Genomic DNA, 12,108 nt, shown 5'->3' on the forward strand with positions numbered 1-12,108 from the left:
TTCCCGCTTGTCGCGAGGGATGAGCTTTACCAAAACGTGATCGATAGGGGATGCCGTGGGTACCACTTGGGCCGGCAGGGTACGCTTGACAAATATTGCCGTGCGTTGGTGCGGTGGGTTGGTATAGGTGTTGTAGTCGCGCAGCGTGGGTGATGGGGTGTCCGTTTCTTGAAGTGCCAGTACGTCCGCGGGGCTGGTGGCTGTGTAGAGTTCAAGGGAGGCTTTCTTGTTTTTAAATGATCGACAGTTCCACTGGTATATGGTTACAGGGGGTTGCACTGTGTTCTTACGGGTCATTTTGTCCTTTTTGTATTTTGGTTTGGGGTGGGTGTTCGAGGAGGAGAGTTTGCTCCAGGGCGGAGAATCGCTCGGAGAATTTTAGTGAGGGATGCCGTGGATTTTTCTATATATTGCTCGACATATGGAACGATGTGGGCTGTTATTTGCGTCTTCACAATTTCTTCTACTTGGGCTCTCGTGAAGGGAGTGGGAGCCTCGGTAGCCGGCGGGGGTGGATGAGGTAGTGCTGCGCGTTCTGCTTCCAGTGCTTCCACTCGGCTGAGAAGCTTAGCGTTTTGTTCTTGCAGTTGTTTGATGAGATCGCGGAGTGGTTGTGGGACGGGGATTGAGAGTGGAAGTGGGGGAGACGAGGTAGGGAGTGGGGGGAAATTGGGCGTGTCGCATTGGAGGGAGGAATGAGTGGTGGGAGAGCGCGCAGCTACAGCTGACCAGCTTACCTGGTTGTCGGCGACAGGACGTGTCTTGTTGGCCGGCACGGCTGGCAGGAATCGGCGCGGGTAGTCCTTGCCCGCTGTGGTGTGCGGTTGTGAGCAGATCTAGTTTGCACGTTGGTTGGTACGCATGGTCCTTGGCTGGCGAGGGTTGGCCACAGTCTGAACACTTGGAGTCCTCAGGTTGGGGATACACGTCCATGCGATGCCCAAGTTCACCACCCACGCGGCAAACTTACACACACCGGCGAAATGGTCGGCAACGGAGGAGGACGCTGCGCACCTTTACGTAGAAGGGCACGTGGTTACCTTGGAAAGTCAGAAGGACTGATCGGGTGTGACCCATGAATCGTGCGTGGATGAGGGCCGGCTCGTTACCTAGAAGATAGTCGTGGAGTTTTGAATCGGTAATGGTGGCTTCCAGACCGTGGATGACACCAGGGCAGGTGCCGGGTGGAGGCTTCATATAGGTGGCAAATTCGCAAAGTCCTGTTGAGATCTGAAGCGTTTGTATGTTGCTGAGTGTGATGGCAAGGTCAGGGTCGGGCGTACTTGCGACGATCACATTCTGAGTAGGTTGCACAAGGAGGGTAACTTTCTTATAGAAGGATGGCAGGTCGAGCTCACATTTGGCTGCAAAAGCTTCGGTGAGTGGTGTGGTGGTCTGCCTAGCGAGGTTGAGTCCCGCGCGCGGTCCGTAGATGATCGTGTAGTTGCTTTTTGGGAGTCTTGTTTGCGGATCATGGGCCGCCGTCTTTGAGGGCGGCGTGGCAGGTGGTCGGCGCACATGGGCGATCGGGCTTGTTTGCGCGGCCGGGACGTTGGTTGGCTTGCGTTTTTTGATGTGCTCGATCCAAGGGTTGTCAGGGAGAATGGTGCGTCCACTGAGCTGATCGAATTCCATGTCGGCAATCTGGGGTGCGGGCTGTGATAGCGCGTCGCACATGGTTACCTGGAGGCGGCTCAGTTGTTCTAAACAGCTAGGCCTACAAAGTAGGCCTAGCGGGCACTCTGCGCTGGCTGTTTCCCGTGGCCGACAATCTGGGCTTTCGAAATCCGATTTGTCTCACCCGGGTATCGGATGAGGCGTCTCAAAGTCCGGCGCTCGATGTTAGTGGTCGTTTAGTGCAGCGCTAATGCAGATTCGCTGTTTGGGAGACATAAAGCGGGAGCCGAAGCGAAGCTCGTCCGGCTGCGTCAGCCACCTGGTGGCGGGTCCCTTACGGTGTCGGAATACAAATAAAATGTCAGTAATGGCGGGGTTCTTAGTTGAAACTCTGTGGCGGACGTCTATGTCATCTGGCGACGAGGTTTCACCGACAGTGTCACCACTCTTTTGTACAAAGGTAAAAAGGGGTGTGCTCGATTTCTGTCGAACACCTTTTTTTCTACATTATTTTGTGGGAATATTGTTCAGCTTTGAAAAAAAGTTGTGCTTACGTGTGCTGAACTCATTCTGTAGGGTTTAAATGTCGTGCCGAAGTGCTTGATTTTATTTTTTTAAACATTGTTTTCTTCCTGCATCTCTGACAAACGTCGGGTTGCCTCATCAAAGCCTTTACTAATGAAATCAAGTTGTTTCTTAATTTCTTCTAACTCTATGCAGATGTTTTGTTCGTCACATCGAATGCTACGTTCCAGCACGTCTTTGAAAAGCCTTCCATCATTCCTCATCGCTACCTGAAGTTCTTAAAACGCATTTACCACATCCTTTGTCAGGTTGACCAGCTGTAAACCGCATCCAAGAACAGCAAGTGAACACTGGGCAGCAGCGACAAAAAAAGTGGATATCTAAACTATCCTTCCTACCTAAGGAAACCGAACGGAAAGGTATACAGGAGACGCTTAGGGGTGTTTGCAGCGCCATCACTGCTAGCGAATGTGGGGCACCGGCAGCTTGCAGGCTTTTATCGGCGTCAAAACTGGTCACGTGACCGGCTGGTCAAAGCATGTTGCCGCTGGGTAAGAGGGAGCGATGCTACGTGTGCCGTATTTGGTTGTGCGCCGTCGCCAGAATTGCGCGTTCAGGCACACATCTGTGTCTTCTTTGATCTTGATCCTGTGAGGTACACAGGGGAGCAGCGTTGTCACAGCTGCCGAATGCCACCGCCTTGCAAATTAAAATTTTTGCGATAGACACTGTATTTGGGGGGAGGATAGTCACTATCGCTTATGGTGCTAGCTAACTACAACCCAGTTCGCATGGCTACATTTGGCCTAATCATAGCTAACAGATTTAAAATCGTTTAGTTTATTTTTTAGGCTAAGGCAATTACGGTTATATATATGAGCTCGCTTACACTCTTTGGGATTTTCCTGGGTGGTTTACGCCTCGTCGGTAGCTATTTGGTTAGGGCAGTCACTGCAGTAGTTGCATAATCAAAGATAAATGTTTGGTTGCTCAGCGAAGGCTTGTTGAAACGTAGTTTAAAACCCCCTCGTGTTTCGGGGCGAAGCCATACAATTGGATTCTTTCAAACCGGATTTTGTGGGAATGGTGTTCCGTGATGCTAGAATCAGTTTCTTTCAGCTTTGCACCAGCAGCAAAGATGCGTATATTTTTGAACGAGAGTAGCTTAATCATAATTGGCCGTTGTTTTGTTGGATTGTACATTCCGAGGCGGTAAGCCCTGCTCTGAGTAGGACTACATCTCTTTGTGATCGTCCGGAATACCGCAAGAAATTACATTGTTTCTTCGTGCCCTATTATCAAGGTCGTCTAGGAATGTCTGGAAGATCGTACATGCAGGCGGAAGTTTTTTTGTCGTCGGCAACAATTAAGGCTGTTCGCATTAAAACTGAGCGGGCGTAGACATCACGTTATCTTCTACAAGCTTGATGCTGCCAGTTAGCTCTAGTATTTTCTGTAAAACGTATGACGACTGGAATGAATTCCACCAAGAAGTTCTGATTGTTTGTGCTGAACGGCCGGAATACGCATTATCACGTAAAACATTTGCTTTTCATTCTCAGGGGTAGAGGGCCGGGTTTAGCTTAACGTCTCCGGCGAGCAGCAACAGTGCACGAGAAAGGCATCCATATTCAAAACACACTGCACCCATGCGTGATGCACAACAAAGTAGTGCGTAAAAAGGCGAACTGGGATCTGGCGCCAGCCTTTCGAAGGCTTTGCGGTAAAAACAGCGATATGAACGACCAACCTGTGGAATAAGGTGGCGTATGTTTCTAGCGACCATGTAAGCGCTAAATCCCTCTTCAGGTAACATCGGTACCAAAGAGATACAGAGCGATTGCCTAATTTCACCCTTCTTTTATGTTTTTTGTAGAGGGCAGAGGTACCAGGACCAAAGTTGTACTTCAGCCAGATGAAGAATCAAGACAACATTACCTGTCTATACTTCCTTATCAACGTACTTGTAGCGATTCTGAGTGGAGCTCAGCCACCAAAGGAGTCAAACTTTTCAGACATATTAGAAAACGTTATATCTCGAACGGTTTCAGAAGATTGGAGACCAGTTACCGCGGTGGTTTTTAGCAATCGAGGAAGTATGCAGCATTGGGTTGCCGGTATAAGGTGCGCGGTAGTACGGTCGGTATACATGCAGAAGAATCGTTTGCAGGTGCTTAACTTTTTGTTCCATCAAAGCAAGCGATGAGAGCACCCAGCAGTGTTCTACGCGAAAAACCTACAGAAAGGGGTTTCTCAAAAAATATAGCAGGTCAGCAATTCTTAACCTAACATTACAGTCGTGTAAATTGAGCCGAACAAGAATGCTGATGTTACCTGCAATTTTTTGCACCGCTTTCAAATTCCTTCTTTGATGTTAAAGGGAGAAAGATACATTACGTGCCACTGCCAAGAAATGCGACCGGTGAAAAAATGGTGGTCTGGACTAAGAGATCAGACATTCGTTATTGCGTGTGGATCATTGCTGAAAACACACTGCAAGAGCAGATTCACCGAGGTGATAATAGAAGCGCTGAACATATATACTTAACTCCACGGTGACCCTAAATTTCGTTGACCTAGCGGAAGGCATTTTGTCGGGGAGTATTTTCGAACATGACAGGCTTTCCAATACAGGTTCTTACATGTATCGCATATCACCTGATTGAATCCGAGACGACGTCGTATTTTATGGCCGCCAAAGCGTAGCCGACGTACTGTAGCCGTCGCGCAGCATGTTTTCTTCTCAGATTTATTCCTTTGTTATTTATGTCTCGGTAGCCGTTGCGTTATGGACTATTGTAGCTACTGCCATTGCTACATTGATGACGTTGTTTCTCCCGGAACCCACTTAAAGCCCCTTTGAGATTTTCCTGAGCCTAGTAGTGGGAAAGAGCTACGAAGTGAAGAAAGACAAACTCTCATCTTGCGCACGAAGGGTGCTCTTTTCTTTCTTGTCCTTGTCTTGCGTATATATTGTAATGTATGTGCAATCTGCTTTGACTTCATCGATCATCGTTCCAGCTGAAATTAGGCTGCACTTCCTGTTTGACGCCTTCTGTAAAGCCATACAAGAAAAGGGAATGGGCCTTTGTGGAGACCATATTGGACTCACAAAACTATCGACGGAACCTTTAGGACAAATGGGACAGAAAATGCTCGAGCATTTGGAGGACCCGGGGAATAGGTGCTGCATTGAAATTTCAATGCAAGAATGTGAGGATAAAGCTGCAAACGCTACTCACGTTGCTGTAATAGGGATCAGAACTCGTGAACATCTCTGTTCTAAAGGCCGAAATAAAAAGTTGCTGTCGGGAAGACTATGCAAGGCACAGTTTTAAGTTCCACCTGCATAAGAAAATGATTTTTTTCTCGCGCCCTCTGCACAGTTCTGCCCAACGGTTGACTGTAACAAGAATACTGTACAGACAGTTATCGGTGGATTGGAAGTCGTGCAATCATCATCATCATCATCACCAGGCTATCTACGCCCACTGCAGGACAAAGGCCTCTCCCATTATTCTCCCCTTACCCCGGTCTTATGCCCACTGTGACCAATTTATCCCTGCAAACTTCTTGATCTCGTCTGCCCATCTAAGTTTCGGCCATCCCCTGCAACGCTTGCCTTCTCTAGGGATCCACTCTGTTACCTTTAATGACTAACGGTTATCTTCCCTTCGCATTACATGCCCTGCCCACGTCCACTTCTTCTTCCTAATTTCTACTAATATGTCCTTAACACGAGTTTGCTCCCTGATCCACTCCGCCCTCTTCTTGTCCCTTAATATTACACCTATCATTTTCCGCTCCATTGCCTGCTGAGTCGTTCGAAATTTAAGTTGAACCCTCTTAGTGAGCCTGCAAGTTTCTGCCCGAAAGGTGAGTACCGGTAAGATGCAGCTGCCATACACTTTCTTCTTCAGGGACATTGGTAGGCTGCTATTCATTATCTGAGAATGTCTGCCGTATGCACTCCACCCCATTCTGATCCTTCTAATTGTCTCTGCCTCATGGTTGGGATTCGGGTTCACAATTTGGCCTAAGTAGATATATCCGCTTACCACTTCCACTACCTCGCCCCTATCCCAAACTGCTGTGCTGTCCCGCGGTTATGGATCATTACTTTAGTTTTCTGCATATTAATTTTCAGGCCACGGTTCTACTCTGTTCGTCCAGTGCGGACAGCATGCTTTGCAATTCGTCTTCCGAATTACTTAGCAAGGCAACGTCGGCGGCAAATCTGAGGTTACTGAGGTATTCTCCATTAACCCTTACTCCCACCTGTTCCCAATCCAACGTTCTGAATACCTTTTGTAAACATGCTGTGACTAACATTGGAGAGATTGTGTCTCCTTGTCTGACGCCCTTCTTTATAGGTATTTTACTGCTCTCCTTAAGGAGGATGATGGTAGCTGTGGACACATTGTAGATATCCTATAGTATTCTTACATAATTCTCATCTACCCCCTAGTTTCGTAATGCCTGAATGACTGCTAGGGTTTCGACCGAGTCAAATGCTTGCTCATAATCTATGAAGGCTATATAAAGGGGTTCTGTGTACTCCGCGCACTTCTCTATCACCTGATTGATCGTGTGAATGTGGTCCATTGTTGAATAACCTTTACGGAACCCTGCTTGTTCTTTAGGTTGATTGAAATCTAAGGTTGTAGAAATGCTGTTAGCGATTACCTTGGTATGTACCTTGTAGACGACTGACAGTAAGATGATCGGCATGTAATGTTTCTAGTCCTTCATGCCACCTTTCTTATGGATTAGGATGATGTTCGCGTTCTTCCAAGATTCCGGTACACTTGCGGTCATTAGGCATTGCGTATACGGGTTTGCCAGCTTTTCAAGTACAAATTCTCCGCCATCCTTCAAGAGGTCTGCTGTTATCTGATCCTCACCAGGTGCTTTGCCCCCTTTCATTTCTTTCAAAGCCTTCCTTACTTCTTCGGTCGTTACTGGTGGGATGTCTATCTCCTCTGAACTACTGTCTCGTTCGGCATTATCCTGGATGTCCCGGCTACTGTACAGATCCCTGTAGAACTCCTCGGCCACTGTGACTATTTTATCCCTATTTGTGATGACATTGCCTTGCTTATCTTTAAGTGCCTACATCTGATTTTTCCCCACGCCAAGACGTCTCTTCACTGCTTTCAGGCTACCTCCGTTTTTTACAGCGTATTCGATCGTCTCCATGTTATAGTTCCGTATGTCAGCTGTCTTACGCTGATTGAATAACTTCGAAAGCTCCGCTAGTTGTATTCTGTCAGCTGGGGTGGAGATTTTCATGGTTTGCTCTTTCCTAATTAGATCCTTCGTCCCCTGGGAAAGTTTACCAATATCCTGTCTAGCCATCGTGCCCCGGAACTTCTACTGCACACTCCGTGATAATGCGTGTAAAGTTGTCGCATGCTTCTTGTGTCGTAAGATTCTATTCCTCGGTAAGAGCTGAATATCGGTTCTGCAGCGCGATCCTGAATTATTATACTTTACGCCTTACTGTTAGCTCATTAATCGGCTTCTTTCGTACTAGCTTGTTACGTTCCCTCCTCAAATCTAGCCTAATTCGAGATCTTACTATGCGGGGGTCACTACACCTTATTCTTCTGAGCACTTCCACATCCTTCACGACACCAGGGTTATCGTATAATATGAAGTCTATTTCATTTTTATGGTCCCCATTCGGGCTCCTCCACGTCCACTTCCAGCTCTCGCGTTTACAGAAGAAGGTATTCATTATGCGTAGGTTATTCCGTTCAGCAAACTGAACTAGTAGGTCCCCCCTGCTATTTCTACAGCCCAGACCATAGTTCCCAACTGCCTTATCTCCAGCCTGATTCTTGCCTACTTTAGCATTGAAGCCCCTCATATCTACGGTATACTGTGTTTTTACTTTAGCCATTGCCGATTCCACAGGAGCATTCCACTACCTGGTCGTCATGGCTGGATGTGGGCGCATAGCCCTGTACCACCTTGAGCTTGTACCTCTTATTGAGCCTAATACAAGGCCTGCTGCCCTTTCAATAATGTATAGTGTTCTTTTATGTCGCCAGCTATGCTTTTATTGACTAGAAATCCCACTCCCAGTTCCCTTCTGTCCACTAGACGACGGTAACATAGGACGTGTCAAGTTTTCAGCACCGTAAAGGCTTCACCTGTCCTCCTAACCTCACTAATTCCTGTGACACCAGATTTAATGCCCTTTTATTCCTCGAACAACACGTATAGACTCGCTTCACTAGATAAGGTTCTCGTGTTAAATGTTGCCAGGCTCAGATTCCAATGGCGGCCTGTCCAGGTCCATGGATTTTTAGCACCCTCGGCTGCGTCACAGGTCTGACTACCACCGTGGTTAGTTGCTCCGCAGCCACTGTAGACTGAGGGCTGTGGGTTAATTGGCGTATTCATGGGAGTAGTGAAATGCATTGCGCCGACCGGAAGAATCGTTACCTTCGAATGCTCCCTTATTACTTGTTTTGTTGGGTGCTGCTTATCAGCCCTTGTCTTATTCTGCGAGCTTGCGGTACGCGCATTTAAACTTGTCTAATACGGCCTAGATATGCTGGTGTGTCTAAATGTGTCGTTTGCTGTGTTGTTCACACAGCAAACTTTACTCTGGACAAATTAACTCAATGGGCTTTAAAAAATTGTTTAAAAATAAACACCGGCAAAACAAAAGCAAAGTTATTCCGAACGAAGAATAAAACAATTATAGTTTATCAACCCACCCTGTTAAACTCAACGGCAATTGAACTGGTACCTACGTTTAAGTCGCTATCTTTCCTGGGACGTGCACTTCGACACGGTTGCCGGTAAGTAATCCCAGATAATAGGACTCGTTTATCGTCACCGATAAAAACTGCCTCAAAAGATCATGATGGTGATTTAGAATACTATATTCTCCACTATAATTCAATTTTTTCATTTAGTTTGGGGGTCCACAACTCAAGCAAACCTTCAGATAATTTTGCTGCTAAAAAATATTTTTAAGAATTGTAGAAAACGAGCCAGCCACTTTTCACACAACAACTGTTTATTAAATATCATGTTATACCAGTGGGAAAGCTATATAAATACCGGATTTGTAGAACACTCACACAGAATTTTAATATTGAGTAGGTTTTTTTGGCAACCTTCGTCAACTTCAATTAACTGCCCTTATTTACAGAACTCGACATAACGAACCGTGGCGAGTTAGAACATATAATACTACATGTGGACTAGAAATGATCGAAAATAGTCTGCCAAGGTTACTCAATAGGCTTTTTCCCAGAAAATTCACCTTAACACGGTTAGCTTCAAAAAAATACCTGCCATTATAAACAACTTTTGTGACCATGAAATTTAAGACCATATACTGTATTATTCTTTTTTAACCGTTTTATGTGGATTTTCTCTAAATTGATTGGTGTATTTCCAGTTATTAGAGTTGGTTTGTCTCATTTTTATGTTTGACTGTGTTACGCCATTAGCCGACCTGTACTTTTGTGAATGCATTACTGCTGTATTGATAATTTTTAGCCCCACTGCATTGTTTGCTGTATTTATTGTATTGACTGTCTTTTTTTTTGCTGAGCTATTCTGACGCTGCTGCGCGATGCCACCTGTGGGAGCATGGGGCTTTGTCAAGTTGTCCTGGAGACAACTTTTAGATGCAAAGCATCTCTTGCTCGGGGCTATGTCAGTTGTCCTTCCGGCGTCCGTTCGCACCTCTCCTCCTCTCCACGCCAGCTGTGATAACGCCACTCTCTCCCCTCCCCCTCTCCACACCACCTGCGTGTGCTGCTCCTCCTCTCCCCTCTCCACGCCCGCTGTGATAACGTCACTCTCTCCCCAACAGCTGTGCGCGCTGCTCCTTCTCTCCCCTCCTCCTCGCCACTTCAGATAAACCCGGTCCGCGCCGCTGTTCCCTTAAGTTGCTGCTTCGGTCTGCGCCGTCCGATGAGCTGACAATGGACGCCAGCGATTCTGGCAGTGACCCGCCACGGTGGCTCGGTGGCTAAGGCGTTGCGTTGCTTACCACGAGGTCTCGGGTTCGATTCCTGGCCGCGCGGCCGCTTTTCTGATGGAGGCGAAAAGCAAAAAAATTACACCATCTTCCCACGTGGGAACCCTGGGGAGATGCAAAGCATCTCGAGTTCGCACGGCTTTGCATCTTCTCAATGTTCCCACTTGGGAAGACGGTGTAATTTTTTTCCTCGCCCTTCCGGTGTCATATGAACTCTGTATGTAATATGACGCAAATAAACTAACTTTATATTTCAAACTTAAATATGAAAATATGGCCTGTACAGTTTGCCATAAACTGGACCTTAAAGATTACTTATGTGTTTGCAGAAGGTATTCACAAAGACCTCAGTTGACATAAAAAGCGGGCAGTGTCTTTTCGCAGAATTAGGTAGCTTGTTTTATAAAAGGATGATTTCAAAGGCATTTTCACAAAATATGAAAAGGTTTTGCTTCTCCGCAATAAAGTTTACAACGTTGTGTTACGGCAGAAAACGCACTGCAACAGTTCACTGTATCGAATGCAGCGGCACTGAGTTTAAGCTTGAGTTAGCATGACCACTGCGAATGCAGCAAAAAATTTTACTGGGGATTTTTGAGGAAACATTTCGATTGTTACAGTAATCTACACACGCAGCCGTCGGTGGCGTAACTTGCATTTTAAGTGCTGATAATGTCGTGCGGACAACAGAAAGCGGGTTTAGTGAAACGTGGTGACGCCCGGTGGCTACGAACAGCAGATGTGGTACAAATATTATCTGCAGAAATTTTAGTAGAGGCAATTTTATCACACAACTGGGTGAGTACTAATACAAATAGGCGTTAATCGGCGGTGGCTTCTTACTGAATTTTTTGGCGCCGGCGGTGAGACCGAGGGCGCGGTGTTGATAATTTCGCGCGAGCGTTTACCCATCCCTCAACGCAGCGTTGAATGATGAATGTCTTTTTTTTTAATAGAGACCGCTCGGTGGGGCAGTTCAGGTTTCTTGGCCGCATATCGCGCTCTGCTTTTCTTTGCCCCTGCTTTTGCTGAGGGCCTTGCCCGCCCGAGCAGTTATTATCCATCGTCTGACGAAGCCTTCGATATCATCTAGCCACCATCGGGGTCCCGGTCCGACGAAGTGGTGGCCCCCCAGGTTAATTCCAAAGTTCGAAGCCGCGCATTGCCTCGCTAAGACTACAGCGTCGCCCTGGCACTCCGGGAATGCAAGACAGCACCAGGCCCCTAAAGCCGATCACCACCGACGTTTAGCCGTTCTTCCACCCGCCTGCCTTCGATGCTGCTGAACCTTCTGCCATCCCACTCAGTGCTATGGCCGACCCCGCAAACCCAAATGCTGAACTCGCCTCGGCAAACACCGCGATGCCTGATCCGACAGCACTCCACTCTGTGAGTGGCGCCGACAGCGCACAGCCCGCGGCCCTTTTGCGGGCGTCTGCGTTCGTCACCGACCACGACCTTTGTCGTCTACGACCACGACGTCTACGACCACGTCTACGACCACGTCTACGACCACGACCTTGGCCGCGAAACATGCCAGGAGCCCGGACGTGTCACCGCGTCGCCGCTGGACACTGCTGCCGGTACTGGCCCTTTTATAGCTACACCGTCTACCGTGTGTTCCGTTACCCAGGCGTTCCCCAGTGCTGCCGCCTCGTATGGTAGACAAGACCATCCCATTAAGCCCACCGTGCGTCCGACTGGAGACTCGCCGGCCGAAATGGATCTCACTTAGCCGCCAGGAGATGACGCTACCACGCCATCTACGGAAAATGCCTGGACCACTGTTGGTGCCGCCCGTAAACCCGCCTCCACCGGCCGATCTCGCACCGAACTGATCAGTGATCCCTGTCGGCATCCAACTTCTTTCAGGCACCTTTACTCCCAAGCTACCTCTTTAGGACTTGCTCACCGCTATTGCCTCCGCTGTACACCCTTCCTCCAAGACAAATTAA

General features: G+C 47.6%; 1 protein-coding gene across 1 annotated transcript in view; it reads left to right on the top strand.

Moving 5' to 3' along the window:
- Window positions 1-11,888, top strand: part of LOC144175545 (2-Hydroxyacid oxidase 1-like) — an 85,186-nt gene extending 73,298 nt beyond the window's left edge. The window contains exon 9 of the mRNA XM_077704616.1: window positions 11,560-11,888. Coding sequence (XP_077560742.1) covers window positions 11,560-11,888 — 329 coding nt within the window. The remainder of the gene's footprint in view (window positions 1-11,559) is intronic.
- Window positions 11,889-12,108: the final 220 nt, after the last annotated feature.

This window comes from Haemaphysalis longicornis, unplaced genomic scaffold (assembly GCF_048455015.1).
Source record: "Haemaphysalis longicornis isolate Haplotype H1 unplaced genomic scaffold, Haemaphysalis longicornis Haplotype H1 scaffold_3, whole genome shotgun sequence".
Lineage (NCBI taxonomy): Eukaryota > Metazoa > Arthropoda > Arachnida > Ixodida > Ixodidae > Haemaphysalis > Haemaphysalis longicornis.